Source organism: Dendrobates tinctorius, unplaced genomic scaffold (assembly GCF_039654945.1).
Source record: "Dendrobates tinctorius isolate UK_male_01 unplaced genomic scaffold, ASM3965494v1 ptg000007l, whole genome shotgun sequence".
NCBI classification, from domain to species: domain Eukaryota; kingdom Metazoa; phylum Chordata; class Amphibia; order Anura; family Dendrobatidae; genus Dendrobates; species Dendrobates tinctorius.
This window is the reverse complement of record NW_027361675.1, coordinates 25,951,949-25,972,233: the sequence shown is the minus strand read 5'-3', so window position 1 is coordinate 25,972,233 and position 20,285 is coordinate 25,951,949. Positions and strand designations below refer to the sequence as shown.

The following is a 20,285-nucleotide window of genomic DNA, read 5'->3' as shown; positions in this document are numbered from 1 at the left end:
AAAGTTAAAAGGGATTGCCGGTCAAACCAATAAGTCTGCAGTCACTCTGTGTGACTGCAGACTTATGAATACCCCAGAGCCCGCACAGTGCGGACTAGCTCAGACCTGGGACTGGAGGGTATGCATGCATTATACATACTCCTGGCCAGTGGGTGCTGCCTCGCTCCATACACTTGTAATGCCATGCCCCAGCTAGTTATGCAGCTTGTAGTTGGTGTGTCCAACTAGAGGGAGCCGCCACACCCCATACAAGTGTATGAAGCGAGGGTACACCCACTGGCCAGGGGGATGTATAACTCATACATACCCTCTGGTCTGAAGCCAGGGAATCCCTGCAGTGTGCAGTGCTTTTGACTGGCCAACCCCTTTAAAAGAAGACATTTGCCTTGTATTTTAGGCAACAAAATTACAATTTTGTATATAAGATTTTACTTGACCTTTTACATGTTAAAACGATACTAAAAGGAAAATGGTCCAATGCAAAAGTTTGGGCACCCTGCATGGTTAGCACCTAGTAGCACCCCCTTTTTTGAAAGAATCACAGCTTGTAAATACTTAATAGCCAGACAAGAGTCTCTCAATTCTTATTTGAGGAATTTTCATTGATTCTTCTTTGGAAAACTCTTCTAGTTCTGTGAGATTCCTGGGTGGTTTTGCATATTTTGAGGTCTAGCCACAGATTTTCAATGCTGTTCAGATCAGGGGACTGTGAGGGCCATTGTAAAACCTTCTGCTTGCACCTTTTGTGGATTGTGACGTGTGTTTAGGATCATTATCCATTTGTAGAAGCCATCCTGCTTTCAACTTCAGCTTTTTTGCAGATTGCGGTTATGTTTGCATCAAGAATTTGTTGAAATTTCATTGAATCCATTCTTCCCTCTACCCGTGAAATGTTCCTCATGCCATTGGCTGCAACACAACCCCAAAGCATGATTGATGTACCCCCATGCTTAATGGTTGGTGAGATGTTCTTTTCCTGAAATTCTGTGCCCTTTTTTCTCCACACAGACCTCTCATCATTGTGACCAAAGAGTTCTATTTTAACCTCATCAGTCCACAGAACTTGTTTCCAAAATGTATCAGGCTTTTCTAGATGTTCTTTTGCATACTTTTGACACTGACTTATGGCGAGGAGGCAGGAGAGGTTTTCTTATGATGACTCTTCCATGAAGGCCATATTTTGCCGCTGTCTCTGAGCAGTAGAACAATATACCACAACTCCAGACTCTGCCACGTCTTTCTGAAAGTCTTTTGCATTCAAGCGGGAGTTCCGATTTGCCTCTCTATCATTCAAACGAGGAGCTCTCACTGAAATTTTGATTGGTCTTCCAGACCTTATCTTAACCTCTACAGTTCCTGTTTACTGCCATCTCTTAATTACAATTCGTACTGAGGAACAGGCAACTTGAAAATGCTTTTCAATCTTGTTATAGTTTTATTGGCCTACACCATTGTTATTTTCAAGATGCTAGGCAGCTCCTTAGAAGAACCCATGGCTGCTGTGTTTTGGTACAAAGTTAGAGGATGCTGAGTTTTTATAAAGCTGAGGAATTTGCATCGCCAGGCCATTCCCATTGATGTTAGGTTCATGGCTTCTTCACCAACAGGTTAATTAAGGTCTAAAATCTTGGTCAAAGTTGTTTGAGTACACAAATCTCCTGGGGTGCCCAAATTTTGGCATCGGCCCACTTTCCTTTTTGTAATTTTTAAAATGTAAAAAATGAAAAAGTATATTTTTTGCTTAAAATACAAAAGGAAAAAGGTGTCATCTTCAACTTTAGACCTTTTAGAGATCATTTCATCTTCAACTTGCTTAACTGTTTACAACAGCAGTAACTTTGACCAGGGAGGGGTTCATGCCACTTTATGGCACTCCACAGGAGGAAGTGGGTCCAAGTATAAAACCTGGGACCCAAATAATTTCAGAAGCAATGGCAATGAGGAACACTTCATTTCAATTTGACAATTTTATTGAAATTAAATCTAATCTTGAATAGAAATACAGTAAGATGACCTACTACATGGTGCATATTCTGAAAATCTAGTATCCCTGATGCATGGTCTAAAAATATCTATTTCAGTACATTAACTTTTTTTTTTTTTTTTTTAACAGAAATTACATACTGTAAGGTAAAATGATATTTCCAAGTGCATAAGTTAGATTTCATTACACTTACCATTAAACATGCTGTTTGCAACAGCTCCACATGGAGCAATTGGCTTTTGTCCAGAATCCACTCTATATGGGGCACACTCATTGGCTGGATTCTACAATAAAACAGGAAAAAAGCTTGGTTCAGCACAAGTAAGGCATATATCCCTGTAAGGGTATTTAAACACATCACAATCACAGGAAGTATTGTAACAATTGAGTGAAAATAACAGCAAAAGCTGCAACATAACCAGAGCAAGCGAATCAAGAATGCCTACCAACATATCAGTAGTTTTAAATACAAGTCCAAAAGCTGTGAGAATTTGCTAAAAAAAACTGCATGCGTTTCTAGTGCTGCACCAACCAATACAACTGAGAACTTTAAATGCAATTTAAAGGAAACTGGTCATGTCCAGAAACGCCATTTACCTTCAGATATAGGGTTAATCTGCATGTAAATAGCATTAAAATCACGTTAGGCTGCTGGAACAGCGACTATAAAAGGGGAAAATGAACTAATATCCCCAGTCATTGGGGTGGTGCATGGAGGGGTGACGGTAACTGCTCATCATTTAGCTAGCATGCAGAGCTGGCTGTCCAAGTGCCAGGGAGTGATTACAGCATGCTCATTGTATAATAAACAGTTACCATAACCGCTCCATGCACCACCCCAATGACTGGAAGAGATACAGGGAGAATATAAAGTTAATCATCTCCCTGTAGCCGCTGCCCCAGGTTATGCAGCCTAGCATGATCTTAACACCATTTACCTGCAGATTGGAATCATGGAATGTTAGAGTTGGAAGGGACCCCCCCAGGGTCATCTTGTCCAACCCCCTGCTCAATGCAGGATTCAATAAACCCATCTCAGGCAGATGTCTATCCAGCCTATGTTTGAAGACTTCCATTAAAGGAGAACTCACCACTTCTCGTGGCAGCCTGTTCCACTCATTGATCACCCTGTCAAAAAGTTTTTCTAATATCTAATCTGCATCTTCTCCCTTTCAGTTTCATTCCATTGCTTCTCATGGTTCTATGTGCAAAGAAGAATAATGATGATCCATTTACACTGTGACATCCCTTCAGATATTTTAGACAACCATTACGGTAAGTCTCCTCTTAGCCTTCTTTTGTACAAGGTAAACTTTCCCAGATCCTTTAACCGTTCCTTGTAGGACATACTTTGCAGTCCGCTCACCATCCTGGTAGCTCTTCTCTGAACTTGCTCCAGTTTTTCAATATTTTTTTAACCCCTTTCTGACATTTGACGCACGATCCCGTCCTGGTGACCCGGGCCCGTATGAACGTGGACGGGATAGTACGTCATCGTGTAGCGCAGCTGATCACGGAGGGAGCGCAGCTGATCGCGGCCAGGTGTCAGCTGATTATCACAGCTGACACCCAGCACTATGTGCCAGGAGCGGTCACTGACCACTCCCGGCACTTTAACCCCCAGCACACTGCGACCAAACATGATTGCAGTGTTCTGGTGGCATAGGGAACCATCGAGCAAGGAGGGGGCTCCCTGCGAGCTTCCCCGAGACCCTGCTGCAGGACCCCAGATCCAAGATGGCCGCGAGGTCCTTCCGAGTCCTGCAGAGAGGTGGTTTGTCTGCCTGCTGAGAGCAGGTGCCGAGAAGCCTCCTGCACTGCCTGTCAGATCGCTGATCTGACACAGTGCTCTGCAAAGTGTCAGATCAGCGATCTGATATAATACAGTGATGTCCCACCCTGGGACAATGTAAAAAGTAAAACAAAAAAAAATAAAAATAAATAATAAATGAGGTATCGCTGTAATCCTACTGAGCCAAAGAATAAAACTGCTTTATCAATTTTACCACACGCAGAACGATATAAACACCCCTCCCAAAAGAATTTGCTGGATTTTGTTCATTCTGTCTCCCAAAAATCATAATAAAAAGCGATCAAAAAATGTCATGTGCCTGAAAATGGTACCAATAAAAACAGCAACTCGTACTGCAAAAAAAAAAATAAGACCTCACATGACTCTGTGGGCCATAATATGGAAAAGTTATAGCTCTCAAAATGTGGTGATGCAAAATCTATTTTTTGCAATAAAAAGCATCTTTTAGCGTGTGACAGCTGCCAAACAAGGACCCGCTCTAAATAGTAAATCAAACCCCCCCTTAGTTAGGGAAAATAAAAAAAAAAAAATAATAAAAAAAAAGTATTTATTTTCATTTTCCCATAAGGGTTAGGGCTAGGTTTGTGGTTAGGGGTATGTTGGGGTTAGAATAGATGGTTTCCACTGTTTAGGCACATCAGGTGCTCTCCAAACACAACATGGCATCGGATCTCAATTCCAGCCAATTCTGCATTGAAAAAGTCAAACGGCGCTCCTTCCCTTCCGAGCTCTGCCATGCACCCAAACAGTGGTTTACTCTCATATATGGGGTATCAGCGTACTCAGGACAAATTGCACAATAACTGTTATGGCCCAATTTCTCCTGTACCCTTGGGAGAATCAAAAAAAAATTTGGACCTGAAGTTATTTTTTTGTGAAGAAAAGTTAAATGTTCATTTTTTTTTTTTTTTTTTTAAAACCATTCCAAAAACTCCTGTGAAGCACCTGAAGGGTTAATAAACTTCTTGAATGTGGTTTTGAGCACCTTGAGGGGTGCAGTTTTTAGAATGGTGTCACTTTTAGCTATTTTCTATCATACAGACCCCTCAACATGACTTCAAATGTGATGTGGTCCCCAAAAAAAAAAAAAAAAAAAGTGTAAAAATGAGAAATCGCTGTCAACTTTTAACCCTTATAACTTCCTAACAAAAAAAATATTGGTTCCAAAATTGTGCTGATGTAAAGTAAACCTGTAGGAAATGTTACTTAAGTATTTTGTGTGACATGTCTGTTATTTAAGGGCATGAAAATTCTAAGTTGGAAAAATTGCAAAATTTTCAAAATTTTTGCCAAACGTTCATTTTTTTCACAAGTAAACAAGTCATATCAAAGAAATTTTACCCCTATCATGAAGTACAATATGTCACGAGAAAACTGTCAGAATCACCGGTATCCATGGAAGCGTTCCAGAGTTAATACCTCAAAGGGACAGTGGTCAGAATTGTTTGGCCTGGTCATCAGCGTGCAAACAACCCTTGGGGGTAAAGGGGTTACAGTATGGTGCCCAGAACTGGACATTGTATTCCAGATGAGGTCTAACCAAGGAGGAGTTTACCCCTACATCTAGAATTAACACTATATCTGCTGAGTATTTGGACTTGATATGTTCCCTTTCAACTGTACGTCTCTCATACCTCATTACCCATGTTTTCCAGACTCCTAAATAGGAAATCTTTATAGCAATACAGTTTCTTCCTATGATTTTCATTCAACTGATCTTGTTTTAGTGTATTAATATTTTCACAATATTTTAAATGTTTTACATTATAATATACATTTAAAAAATGCTAATGTTTCTAATAAGTTTTAAATTGGGATTATCATTTGTATCTATTGTTGTTACACCAGGGGTATATGCATTCCAGTACCTTTAAAAAAAAATCTGTCATCAAGACCAGAGTATTACATTGGTTTCCATGGTGAAATCCCAGTTTGTAACGTCAAAATGTGACATTTGCGAAAACTGTTAAAACACTAATATCATAAATTACCATTTAGGATTGAGAAAGCCTCAGTTGCATTTTTACTATTAAAGTTGATTTCCTGGATGTTAGTTCTGTTTGACAATTTGTTCTGAAGTATACTGGTAACAAGCTCATTTTGTTAGTTGCCTAGATTATGGTGCCATATCATTGAAAATATATATTCCTCAACATTGAAATAGCAAAACCAAGAAGGAAACGTCGTGGAATTATGGAAATCACAGGATCAACATCATAGCACCTACTTGGGGATTATGGTAGGCGGACCCTCTAGTCTTCACCAACAGCTGACCGTTACATTGATTTGGTCGTGGAACCACGTTTTTTTTCAACACAACAGGAGACCACATTTTGCTTATGTTACTGTGGACAACCTTCATGTCTTGAATGTGCCATGCATCATCTATGGCAGGGATGGGCAACCTCAGGCCTTCTGGCCGTTTGCGGCCATGACGACCTTTTATCCTGCCATCAGTTAGATTCCCAGAGATTATATAAATCACAAATTCTGGTATCTAGTAGACCAAACAGTAGAATGAATACAACACCTCAAATTTGTGTACATTTCACCGCTGGCTTCTTCAACATGCGTCGGGGTGAGGGGAGTCTACTTTGCCACAAATCTGAGGTATTGTATTCATGCCACTCTTTGGTCTATTATTTTCTCCCCCACTATTAGGTGTAAGCCTTGGACTGTTGAAATTGATATGTCAGTATATGGATAGTGACAATCAAACTGCTAATTATTTTTGTTGGTTTGTGATTTATTTAGGGGGTTTATATTGGATATTATGATTAACAATTGGATTTATGATTGGATTTAGTTCCAGCATTCCCCCTTCTTGTAATAACATCTAGCCTGTTTGTCTTACTGCCTTGCTATATACCTACTTGCTTTCATTTGTGGTTATTTACCTCTTGAATATACCAAGTATTCTAATTTACTATTATTGCATGTGGCTCTCCCCTTCTGAGGCACTTTGTTTTAATTTTTTTGCATTTGAATAAATTTGAAATAAAACATGTATTATGGATCTCTTCTTTGTTTCTGGAATTATTAGATACCAGAATTTGTGATTGTTGGATTTGAAGTGTCATTTCTTTATTTTTGTGGATACCATTGTGCTAATTTAGATTCCCAGAGATTGCAGTGTTTCAGCCAGCAGCTGTATTTTGATAGATCCAAGTCCTTTCATTTCTTTTTGCTTTGTGAGCATGCGTATATAAGCAGGATGTGGAATGCCATGACGCAAGGAAGGCAGAGTAAGGGTTAACAGTGGAACAATTTAATTATAACAAGGGAAATCCTCGCAGGGAGATAAGTTACATTGCAATTCCGGTTTTCAATTTAACAGTCTGGTTATTAAACTCATGGCGTCTGTAGGTTTCTCAGCCGCAAGTAGTCAGATGGGGGTGGTAGTACCAGCTACGGCAGATATGGAGTCTAGGTGGTTCTCAACAGATCTCGGTCCGGCTTCTGGCGGTCACTGGTTCTGCCCGCTGAGCCCCTAGTCCATAAATCTGTGCAGCCAAAGTGGGAATTGCTGCAGGAATCTTTGTCCAACACGGATGCGGCTGTCTGTGATCAATGAGGACCGCAACTCAGGGTCCTGCACGTGACACCCGCTCCTCCATGAGAGCACTGTCCCTTGCTTAGCCAGGCTCTTGGCGCTTTGCTCCCTCACTGGCTGAATGGCGCATACGCGAAAGCTCTGCTGCAGCTCAACCCCGTGCTGTCTCTCACCCTGCGGAGCGCGCCGCACACTTGCCTCTGGCCTCGCTGCAGGCGTTAAACTGAGCGCTCTTTCCCGTGCTTCCTGCCCTCTGCCCTGCCCCCTCATTTTGGGTCATGGGACACGTCTGGACCCTCATTCTCTCCCCCCGGCAACACTTGGCGCAGCCTCAACAGTTCCGGACCCAGCATTGTGCAAGTACCCACAGTCCGGTCTTCCTCCTTACATGTACTCAGTGTTCACTACTGAACACTGAGGTGCGCACAGTTAATGATTTCATCTGACACCAGTGCCAGCATATTTGAGGAACGAGGGAGAATCCATTTTGGATTATAGGTTCAGGACATCTCCGTCCACTCCTGGAATGTGCCCCCTCCCTTGGCATGCATTCCAAAAGGCCATAAAAAGCCATAAATCAGGATACAAATCCAGCTCACCAGATACGGCATTCCAACATCGGAGCACGAGACCGCTGTGTCAAAGAGCACAATCCAAGGCAAATGAGAAAAAACTTTGTCCAGCTCCACGATGTAGTGAAAAATATTCTTTATTCACTCAATAGAAATGAGGTTTAAAAGCCAGCATGAGTTACAAGGCATGCGATCGATCTACACGTTTCGTTTACGTCATCCCCTGAAGAAGAAATGGTATACATTTCGAAACGCGTTGGTAAATAAATGGATTAATCTTTCTCATAAACTGGATTGGTAATTTATCTGGCAGCGCACAAAAGTCAGAGAATTTATTCCAATATCTGTTGTAACTCATGCTGGCTTTTAAACCTCATTTCTATTGAGTGAATAAAGAATATTTTTCAAAACATCGTGGAGCTGGACAAAGTTTTTTCTCATTTGCCATAAAAAGCCATGCAATGTTTCCTTTTAATTAAAACACCAGGAAGAAGCTCTTTGAAGTTCTAACACAAGGGTGTTAAATCTTCTGCAGCTACAGTTAGCTGGCTCCTTTTGTCTGACTGAAGGACATGTTGTGCCATGGTATCTCCAAGCCACAGCAATGCTCTGAGGTATTAAATCCAGAAAATGACCTATAGTAACAGAACACAATATCTCAGACTAGAGAGCACAATCTGAATCGGCATTCCTTCCCCCATATGCCCGTGCCCGACAGCCACCTGTAGCACTCTGTTATTGAGTTATAAAGCATAGCTACCAGGAATTACATACGGTAGGCATATTTAGTCTTTGCACAGATGAAATCCAGTGGAACCCAGTGGTGGCGCCGCCAACCCATTCAGAGCTTTGGGCGGAAAGTTATGGGCCATCCACGATTCTGGACAGAAAATCTTATTCTCAGACATGGGAGGAGGAAGGCAACCCAGCCCAGGGGTGACAGCAGAGTGTGGGAGGGAACAGCCTAAGATATAAGGCAGTCCCTCATTTTGGACTAAGTTCTTCTACTGGCAGGAGGTCCGTTACCTGACGCGGCAAAGGGAACCACATAACTAAGATTTGGACCTGTGATCCATCAGCGCCTCCCTGTGGTCACATGCTACATAACACGGTAATTGCAACCTATCTATACCATACCTTTGTAATACAATCCTGACTGTATACCTGTATATTGTTCTTGTAAATATATTCCTGTATATTTCTAGTGCGCCTTTTCGGCAATTAATTTTATAATTAATCTTGGGCTGCTCTTTTATCTCGATACACGAATGCCCACGTCCGCATGTTCCTTGGTCAATTATACGCTACCTGGGTTGGTTTCTGACCTGATATAAGCCTGTTGTCGGACGGGGCTTATGTTGAACGAGGAACTGGTGGCAGAATACCGTACTGTGTTAGTGAGGAACTCTGCTCTGGCAGTGATGGCCGGGAGGTTTACATATATATCCTCAGCCTGGACTGGTTAGCCATGCCCTCTCCTCTTGGATCATGGGACCTCTCCAGCCCCTCATTCTCTCCCTCCCCCCTCAGCAACACTTGTCACAGCCTCGACAGTTCCAGACCCGGCATCATGCAAGTACCCGCACTCCGGTCTTCCTCCTTACATGTACTTAGTGTTCACTACTGAACACTGAGGTGCATACAGTTAAAGATTTCGTTTGACACCAGTGCAAGGGTGTAACGGGTGGAATTAGCACACAAATTGTACAGCCCTCGAAGAATAGTATAAATAGCCATATGGCCCTTGTCAGAAAAAAAGGTTTCTCATCCCTAGTCTAAGGACTTGTCTCCCATTGAGCACATCTTGGATGTCATTGGTTGTCAGCTGCAAAGCATTCTGCCAGCAGCGGATCTTGATGTGTGCCCAAGAGCATTCAGCGTGGCTAAACATTCATCAGGCAATCATTAATAACCTTATTGATAGCATGCCAATATTTATGTGTGTGTACTTCTGATTGTGGAGCTCACACTTCATACTAAATAAATCGTACTGTTTTAAAAATTGAGTTTCCATTTTTCTTTATCATTGGAATATCATTAACAATTCTATTGATCCTGTAACTTTCATATCATCTTGACTTTTCCTTTTTGGTGCTACAATAACAATGTTGAGGAGTGAAATAGATCTCTACCTTTTGGACGCGTGTGTTATATTTAGGTTGTTGTAGAAAAGCAATGCAAGTAAGATTTTTTTTTTTTATTTTGCGTGTCGATTGAGAAAAATAAAACTATTAAAATGGAAATTTAAAGAAGAGAGAAATTAAATCAAATCAGTATTTCAGTGTATCCACCCTTTTCCTTCAAATTAGCAGCAAACCTTCAGTTCTTCTAGGCACACTTTTTGAAAGAAACTTGGCAGTAACGTTGTTCCAAACATCTTGGAAAACTAGTGAGTGACCAAAAATGGGGAAAAAAAAACAAAAAACACACTGATGCTCACTAAGTGCTGGTATAGTGAAGCTTCTGGTAGTGAGGCAGGCTGTATGCTAGCCTGTCAGCAAAGTGACTAGGTAGGAAAAACAGTAGTCACTACTGTGCTACTAAAGACAGTCTATTTTGGGCGCACAATACTTTTGGTGGAGATATCTATAGCCACTTGGTTGAATTACACAAGCCTACATCGGGCTATGTACACTTAATACACCTATGTCCTATCTTGGTTTGCCAGCTTAGCCAAATGTTTGTTTGCTTGTAAATAATAAGAAGCTTATATTCATCATGATTATCAAAGTTTGTTCTTACCTTTAGGCTATCGAGGTCTCCACTTAACTGATTCTCATCCCTAGATATCATATAGCGATAGTGGTTCTGGTAAAAGTCCGATAATTCATAGTACATAAAAACAGGGGCCTAGAATGAAAGGATTTTACATCCATCAATATAAACCAAGATACTAGCACAGATATAGCATCAATTGGAAATTTGAAATTAGAACTAATAAAAAAAACAAAACAAAAAAAAACAAAACCAAAACCTACCCAGAAATAGACTAATTGCACGTCAAAGACACAGTAGAACAGGCTCGGCCCCCTGAATATTCCTGTCCGGCCCACTGACACTCTCAGCCAAAAGGCCGGAGAGGGACTGGTCTATGATTCTGATCTTTATCAGAATTGTATCTCCCCCCCCCCCCCCGGTCTTCTGATTGGTGGATGCGGGGCTGCTCAGTTCCTGGCTGGCAGAGGATGAGTGTTCTTAGTGTGAGATCAGTGGCCCAAAGTCATTTAACCCCTTAAACACCACTTATTCAAATTGCCAAAATCGACTCTCTGTCCACTTTGATGTCAGTTCTGATGCCCAGAACCCATTTTGGCCAGGCTGGAGAGACCTGGTTTTGATATGGGTTTCCCTGTTCTACATGTCTGCAGTGTGATATCAGTGGCCCAAATTCATATAACCCTTTCATTAACGCCCATTGTTATGCCAGTTTTGTAGTTTATGTAGCAGTTTTTAGTGTATTTACATCAGGGCACCTCACTGCAGTGTATGTTATTATTGTGATGCTTATTTTTTGTTAAACCTATTAAAAAAAAAAAAAAAAAAAACACACTAGAAGAAAAAGTTGCCGAAGAAATTGACAAAAAAGAAATAAACTTCAGCCTCGTCCTGTTTCTGCTGTCCTGAGCAGGCCATAGCATCTGCATTGCCTCCTTTCACACTGTGGAATGAAAGTTGTGGGACTGCAGATTATGTTCAGGGAGAGCAGCCACCACATCTCCCTGGATCTTCCTGGCAGCTGATAGGAGATAAAGCACTTGGGCTGAGTATTCCTTCTGAATACAGGGCACAGCAGTGTCCCCTCACCTCCACTATATGAAGTCTTCAGATGGGATATTCTGTGTGCTCCCCAAACTGCTCTTCTGCCCCACCATGTACTCTGCTGCTTCCTTACCTCTGCCCTTACCTCCCTCTTTTCTCCCAGCTTGTACTGTTGTATATCCTGTGCAGGAGAGGTAAGAGTTATGTCCCCCCATAGTGCCCCCCCCCCCCCCCCATCTGTGGCTTATCACATCCATTCCATAGACTGCAGTAAGGCTCTCTCACACCCTGCCTGTCACCTGCTGTGGATCTATGCATGTGGAATATTAGGTGGGCTAAAAAATTGGGAACATTGGAAAAAAGTTATTTCTTAATCAACTAATATTACTTGTTACAATAAGCTTTATTGCAACAAGTATTGTCAGGCTAGGTTCACACAACTGTAATATTTGTCCAAGTGCGTCCATAAAAAAAAAACCCGACCTCACGCGGAGCACTAGAAACAATGTCATGGAATTGGGCTATCCAGATTACAGTCAGAAAATGTCTGTGTGAGAAATATCACAGAACCCATCGGTCTCTTCTGTATTTCACATCAGACTCAACTGTTGAAGTGTGTGCAAAAGTAAAAAATTGGATCCCTTATGAATCATCCGTATAGCATCTGATTTTTACAAATGCATTTCCATTACTAACACAGGACACTACGTGGTTTTTTTTTTTTACATTTTATTCACTTCTGACGTATAAAAATGGATGCCATACGGAGGACAATACAGATGGAAAATAGTCTTTTCTGGATGAAAATCATGATTTTTTTATGCTCATGTAAACTTCATCACATAAGCAACTGCCACGGTTACTGCCACAGCTGCTTTCCCAACCTTGAAATGAAGCGTCATCTGTTTCAGAGACTGAACTGGTCCCTGCCAGGTCATCACTTCTCTTTAGAGCCAGCAAGGGAGCGCACTGTCACTGTGCATTCAAAGGAATACAGCACAGGGAGCTCATACAGAGTGTACGTCACAATTTACAACCGACACATTATCAGGTGAGCAGGACTAGCCGAGACGCCAAAACAGACATCACTGACGGCGCCTCATTTCGGAGATGGTGCAGAGGCTGTGGCAGTGACCGCAGCTACTGCCCCCTGATGAATCAGTGCATGCTGGGATACTTGAATTAGCCTTCATCTCAAAAAGAGTCATTGGAAGTAAAAAAACACAAACTAATATATATATATATATATATATATATATATATATATATATCTCCCAGGAAGTCAGAATGTAGAGGCTACGTTAGGGAATTTTTCATTGAAGTATAGTAGAATACGAGATGAGATTATTACACTGAATATACATTTAATATGAAATTCACCTTCGGCTTCGGACCGCCCCTTTAAGTTCAGCTGGTTGATCGGCCCTCCACAGCTGTACCAGTTTCTTATGTGGCCCCTTGGGAAAATTAATTGCCCACCACTGCACTAGAATGATGCTTCATGGCATATATGGAAGCTGGGATTTCAACGGATTCATAAAGCTCACATTTTATGGCATGGTAGAACTTACATAAGTAAACCTTTCAACGCTCTAATATTACAGGATCGTGTTCCTGTATTGTGGGAGAGATATTGCATATAATACACTGGGTTCGCTGACTTGACATCAACTAACTTTTCCAGGAAAAACAATATATAACAAAGGTTTTACCATACCACCATGTAAAGGTCTAAAATTTCACCTGCCCTGGTTTTGGCAAACAGTGGCAGTCCACCATAACAGGGGCACAGTTTATTCCTTGTCCAAGACAACTTTTCATTGGATGACGCCAACGTACAGTTGGTTTAAAAAGCACTCCCATGAAGGTTTATATCCTCATAATATATTGAAGTCATCACATTATACAGCACTGTGTACTAGGGTGACCGGATCTCATATGGGGGGGGGGGGGGGGGGGAAATGTCAGAATCTTGTTCGTCTGGACCCCACAAAACGATTCCCCTTTCCAGATATTGGGAGAGCCAAAATTTGAGCTCGATCAAACGACGTTAACCCGTGCCGCTCGTCGCTCAAAGTTTGAAAAAATCCAAATTGAGGTATTTTAAGATTTAGGTATTTTGCATAGTCTGTTAGACTATAAAAGAATGTGCCAACAACATTGCAGAAATAGCCCTGACCAAATTTTCGAACCATTTGTGGTATTTGAATGCAGAGTTGGTGGGATTATCGTTTTTTGATCCCACCATTACAGACAATGAAAAGTTGTTAATGGCTAATAAATTGCTCAGTAGCACAGATGAACCATCAGAGCACGCTAACCTACATGAGTTGATAATTTTACATAGTTATCTAATCTCTTCTAGAGCTTTTGTTAAAGTAGTTTTTGAAACGTCAGAATATAATGCTCGGCATTTGCTTACAACTTGCAGGACATATTGCTTTTGTTCTTCATCTTTTGTCAGAAGGTCGTTAAAGTCGGTTACTTCCCACCTCTTTTCATTTTTCTTTCCTAACTTTTGGATTTACAACCCTAGCGTGCTCTGATGGTTCATCAGAAATTTTGGCTCTCTCAATATCTGGAAAGGGGAATCGTTTTGTGGGGTCCAGACGGACAAAATTCCGACATCGATTTTTTGCGGTCACCCTACTGTGTACTTACAATTGCTCATTTCGCCTTTCTACCCAGCTAATTCTTCTCTTTTCTTTATGCAGAAACAGGAAGTCTCTTTTCCCTGCATTTAGCATTCCCCTTTTCAGCTCCTGACCCAGCTGCTCCCTCTCCCCCAGCCAGGGACTTTTGCAGTGACTGAAGACATGTGCAGGGAAAATTGATCTCCTGTTTCTACATAGAGCTCAGGCTACGTGCACACGCTGCAGATTCACCTGCAGGTTTTTTCCCGCGGAACCTCAGGTAAAGCGACCTGCGGTTTTGCCCTGTGGTTTCACACCTCTACTATGTTAAAGGTGTGAAACCGCAGCGGAATCTGCAGAAATTGACATGCTGCGGAAAAAAAACTGCAGCAAAACCGCAGTGTGAGCACTGTGGTTTTGAAAACCCATAGGGTTACATGGTACTGTACCATGTCTACGGAACTGCTGCGGTTCCACAGGGCCGGAACCGCAGCAAAAACCGCAGCGTGTGCACATAGCCTCAGAAGGATTCAGCTAGTCAGTTTTTAATCATGTGATGACATAGACCTAATGGGAAGCAAGAATTAGATGGGTAGAAAGGCAAAATGAGCAATTGTAAGTTCATAGGGCTATATAATATGATGATTGCAATAGAGTAAGAGGATTAAAAAAAAAAAAAAAACACACTAAAAAGTCCATGAACATGTGCAGATGAGAATTGTAGTGTATACTAAAAATTGTCATTATAAAAAGGAAAGTCAAGACAATGTAACTTACCGGAAATAATTCTGTTATATTAAAGGTAAAGTCACAGAGGCAGCGGTCGGAGGCATTGACACAATTATTGCAAGCTTCTCCTGGCACGGCACCTGTGTAATCATACTAAGTAGAAAAATAAATATACACACACATTATAAAAGTGTTCATACATTACTGTATGGAAGGCCATAATGGTGCCAAGAAAAGATAAGTGTGGCTTATTAAAGACTGGTTAACAAACGTCATTATTAGGGTGTGCACACACTGCGGATTCTGCTGCGGATCCGCAGCAGATTTGGCCCTGCGGATCCGCAGCAGTGTCTGCTGCGGTGTACAGTATCATTAAAATCAATGAGAAGTGAAAACCGCAATGCAGACGGTGCAGATTTTTCCGCGCGGATTTGCGGCGGTTACAAAACCGCAGCATGTTAATTCTTTGTGCGGATTCTGCTGCGGTTTGGCACCTGCTCCATGACAGGTGTCAACCGCAGGTCTTTTGACCTGCGGTTTTTGACAAATCTGCACAGAAAAATCCGCAGGACAATCCGCAGCGTGTGCACACACCCTAAGGGTATATGTGGAATTTGTCATTCTTTAATTATCAATTTTCATGGTAAATAAGACTCATGTCAAAACTTTTTTTTTTTTTACACATACATATTAAAATAAGAAGGCTACCATCAATTGGTAAACATCTGCATCTGACCTTTTACTAGAAAGCAACTCGTTTCGACATGTGACTTAGGCCTCTTTCACACATCAGGTTTTCGCCGTCAGGCGCGATCCGGCGCTTTTGACAGAAACCGGATCCGGCGAAATGCAATGCCGGATCCGTTTTCCCCCCATTGACTTGCATTTGCGCCGGATCGCGCCGGATGGCCATGCGTTTCATCCGGTTTTCGCCGGATCCGGCAATGTGTCGCGATCCGGCGTCTGGAAAAAACGGTGACTGTAACGTTTTTTGTCTCCGTCGAAAAAGCCGGACACGCCGGATCCGGCGCGTCTGGCTTTTTCACACAATGAAAGCCTATGAGCGCCGCAATGCGCCGGATCCGGCGAAAGCCGGATCCGTCGGCCGGATCCGGTTTTTTGGTCTGAGCATGCTCAGTAGCTCTGCCCACAAGACATATATAAAAGCAAGACAGTGGGACCCACAGCCACACCCAACATGCCACCCAAGACAGCAACCAGGCGCAGGAGAAGGCAGGAGACCACTGCAGCACCATCCGCACCACCACCACCCCAAATGGAGCAGCAAATAGAACATGCTGAGGAGGGGAGGCCAGCAGCAGATGAGAGACGGTAATTATCAAATCCCCCATTCCTCCAAACTAGGGCTATTGAATATCAAGATATTCATTGGCCCTTTGTTTCGCTTTATTCAACAGCCGCCCAAGAGATGCAGCAGCAGCAGCAGCAGCACTGGCTTCACTGGCAGCAGCTGTAACACCACCCACAGCCATGGAGTCTGGCCAGCAAGAGGACAGCACATCTTCTGGGAGCCCTCCCTCGCATCGTCAGCGTTTGACGGTAAGTTTTTATTTCCAAAATCCATCTTCTCTGTAATATATGTCTATTCATTGCCTTTTATTTCAAAACAGGAATCACAAGATGAAGAGGAGCTCCCAGAAGAAGAAGGAAGGGGTGGACAGACACTTGGAGTGGGCTCACAATTCGTAAGTTTTTTGCATCAAACGCAGAAACACAACATCACACTACACACAACACATAGAAAACAATGTTCTGCAGACCACACACAGCAAACAAATGCCTACATCCAAAGACATAACATTTTTTGTTTTCTTCTCTAGTCTTCCCAATCTGGTGCTTGGCCAAGAGGTCCTCGCAGTGCCTCCCAGGGTCGTCGGCGACAGCAACGCGGCGGTCACCAGCGTGTAAGTATAAATATTTTTGCTTTGTTTTTTTGCACTTTTTATTTCATTTCTTTTGTGGAGGCTAATTATGTTATTTTTGTCTTTTTCTTTAACAGCCTTCACAGCGTGCTCCCGACTCTGACGGTGAGGATGGAGGGATTGATGTGGACCGCCTCATCGATCTCGTCAGAGAAAGGGAGCCGCTCTGGAATATGGCTGACCGCCGCCACGCTGACCTGATTGTTACCCGACGACTCTGGGAGGAAATCTGTTCTCTCCTTGTGGGCCGCTGGGAGGACCTCGAAGCTCGGGCCCAGATTAAAGAGCGTAAGTATATACAGTACCGGTTGCTTGATGTAAACCAGTGTTTCCCGAACTCCAGTCCTCGTGGTCCCCACGGATCATGTGTTCAGGATTTCTATTTACTATAGAAATCATGAAAACATGACCCCTGGGGACCATGAGGACTGGAGTTTGGGAAACACTGATGTTGTATACTAACCACTCCTTTCTTGTTTCAGGGAACAGAATTGTGAATCGGTGGCGGTCTGTGAGGGATCGTTTCAAGAAGGAGTTCAATAAAGAGATGCGGGCCCCGAGTGGATCTGGAGGACGCAGGAGCAAGTACAAGTACGCAGAAGCCCTGTCGTTCCTCCGGGAAACAATGGTCACCAGAAGGTAAATATTACACACCACATGTGAAAAAAAATGTTATATGTAAAAAAATTTTTCAGCCAGGGCCATACCATGTCAGTATTTTAATTGTTTTTTTTTCTCTTTATTCCACAGCACGGTGAGCAGCACTCGGGAGCCGGCACGATTGGACCCTTCTGAGGCGATCCCTGAGGAGACCGGCACCGAGGGACACTTCGACCGCCCCGGTACATCTGCACCTTCCCAGCCTTCCCACACATTCGACCCATCTGTCCCATCCACCAGCACAGGAGCATCGTGGCCGCCTACATTACATGAAGCTGCTGGTGAGGAGATCGCTTTCCCTTTACCCCACCCTTCTGCCCCTGCCACCTCTAGTACACCTGCGGGTACTGGGCGGCAGCGGCAGAGGGGTCAGGAAAAGACTTATGCGCCAGAGTTCTTGCATCTGAATGCATCTTTCCAGAACTGTCTAAAAGTCTTGTCAGAGCAAATATCCGCAGGCTATCAGCAGATCAACTCCAGCATTCTGGAGGTGAAGACACTTCTGCAAACCATGCATTCAGAAGCAAGATCTTCGCCAAACCACACCTTTTTCAGGTCTGTTGTGGAGCGCATGGAAACGCTCTCTCCTGCCCAGCAGATGCATGTAATGCATTCATGCCACGCTGCTCTCCAGCAAGTTACCTCCCAACCTCCTCCTCCTCCCACCACAGTAGTTCCTCCACCTGCACCCCCTCCAGCCACTTTCCATCCTCCCCCTCCTATTACATCTACACCCCCTCCAGCCACTTTCCATCCTCCCCCTCCTATTACATCTACACCCCCTCCAGCCACTTTCCATCCTCCCCCTCCTATTACATACCATCCACCTCCAGCCACTTTCCATCCTCCCCCTCCTATTACATACCATCCACCTCCCCAGCACCATCCACCTCCCCAGCACCATCCACCTCCCCAGTACCAGCAACCTCCCCAGTACCAGCAACCTCCCCAGTACCAGCAACCTCCCCAGTACCAGCAAACTCCCCAGTACCAGCAAACTCCCCAGTACCAGCAAACTCCCCAGTACCAGCAACCTCCCCAGTACCAGACATCTCCCCACTTCCAGCAACCTGCCCCGTACCAGACATCTCCCCACTTCCAGCAACCTGCCCCGTACCAGACATCTCCCCACTTCCAGCAACCTGCCCCGTACCAGACATCTCCCCACTTCCAGCAACCTGCCCCGTACCAAACTCCTTCCCCATACAACTTGCCATCAACATCATCTGCTCCTACAGTCCCTGCCCAACCCTCCACTCCACCACCCACCACCTCTTCTGCTTCCCACATGTCCACCCATTCTGTAGTTTTTTCCACACCTTCACCTCTAACTGTTCCTTCCCCACCACGATCCCAGTCCTCTCTCCACACTCCCAGTGTCGAAGTGTCCCGCAGCCCCTCCAGCAGTATTTCCACCACACACTACACAGATTTATAATGTGTGTATGTAAATAAAAATGACCAGTTTTATGGTTTCAAAGCTTTATTAAACAAGTTTATTAAAATTTTAAAAAAGTTTACTAAAAAAAACATTTTTCAATAAAAGTTAAATTATTTTACACTGGTTGTCTGTCATTTCTTTCTGCGGCGAAAAAGGTTAAATACAGGGTATTTAAAAGGTGAAATGGTATTCAAAACTAGGTATATAACTGTGGGTAAATTTTAGCTTTTTGCCACAGTTGTGTTCCTGGTTGTGTTTGAAGCAAAGTATTTCACCTAAAAAGTTGTGTTTATTGTTGGTGATTTCCTAACAATGTACACAACTTTTGTTAAAAGGTGAAATACTTTGCATAAAACACAACCAGGTACACACCTGTGGCCTAAAGGTAAAAATAGTAAGACCATGACAAGATAGCCAACTTTGGTTGGCAAAGGTATATACTGTTGGTCCAGAAGGTACACAAGTTTGGTTAGGGCACAAATCTTTCACACTCTGTCATCCTGCCAGTGTACTCTGCCTTGAGGTGACAAAGTATAGTGCAAAATTGTCCCTCATTACTGAAACCGTCACAGAACTTCTAGTGGTAATGTCATGGTAATCTTGCAAGGTGGTTTCTTCAGAGGTGTCCTCAATGGAAATGGGTTCCTTGCAGATAACAAAATTGTGGAGTACCACGCACGCTTTGATCACCTCGTCCACAGTTTCTGTCTTGAGGTTGATCGCAGTCAATAGGACCCGCCATTTGGCTGTCAGAATACCAAAGGTACATTCAACCATTCTTCTTGCTCTTGTGAGGCGGTAATTAAAAATGCGTTTTGGTCTTGTCAATCCTCTGCTAGAGTACGGTTTCAAAAGGTGTTCTGACAGCTGGAAGGCTTCATCCCCTACACAGACAAATGGCATAGGTGGACCAGATGTTTGCGGCAGCGGTCTAGGTGGTGGGAACTGGAAGGTGTTTCCATACAGTTTACGCCCCATGGCAGACAGTTTGAAAACTTGAGAGTCATTGGAGCGGCCATAGGCCCCAATATCAACCGCAATAAATTTGTATTCCGCGTCAGCGATGGCCATGAGGACAATTGAAAAATATTTCTTGTAATTGAAATATTCCGATCCCGATCCGGCTGGCTTTACAATGCGGATATGTTTCCCGTCCACAGCGCCCAAGCAGTTTGGAAACTGACATATCTGTTGAAAC

At 43.1% G+C, this 20,285-nt stretch overlaps 1 protein-coding gene across 2 annotated transcripts in view; it reads right to left on the bottom strand.

Annotated features, from left to right (window-relative positions):
• LOC141086651 (cell cycle control protein 50B-like) overlaps positions 1–20,285 on the bottom strand; it is a 61,617-nt gene that overhangs the window by 22,317 nt on the left and 19,015 nt on the right. For both annotated transcript variants that reach the window (XM_073572892.1, XM_073572891.1), the window contains exons 3-5: positions 15,092–15,196; positions 10,665–10,772; positions 2,178–2,268 (exon numbers count right to left, since the gene is read on the bottom strand). In XM_073572892.1, coding sequence (XP_073428993.1) covers positions 2,178–2,268; positions 10,665–10,772; positions 15,092–15,196 — 304 coding nt within the window. The remainder of the gene's footprint in view (positions 1–2,177; positions 2,269–10,664; positions 10,773–15,091; positions 15,197–20,285) is intronic.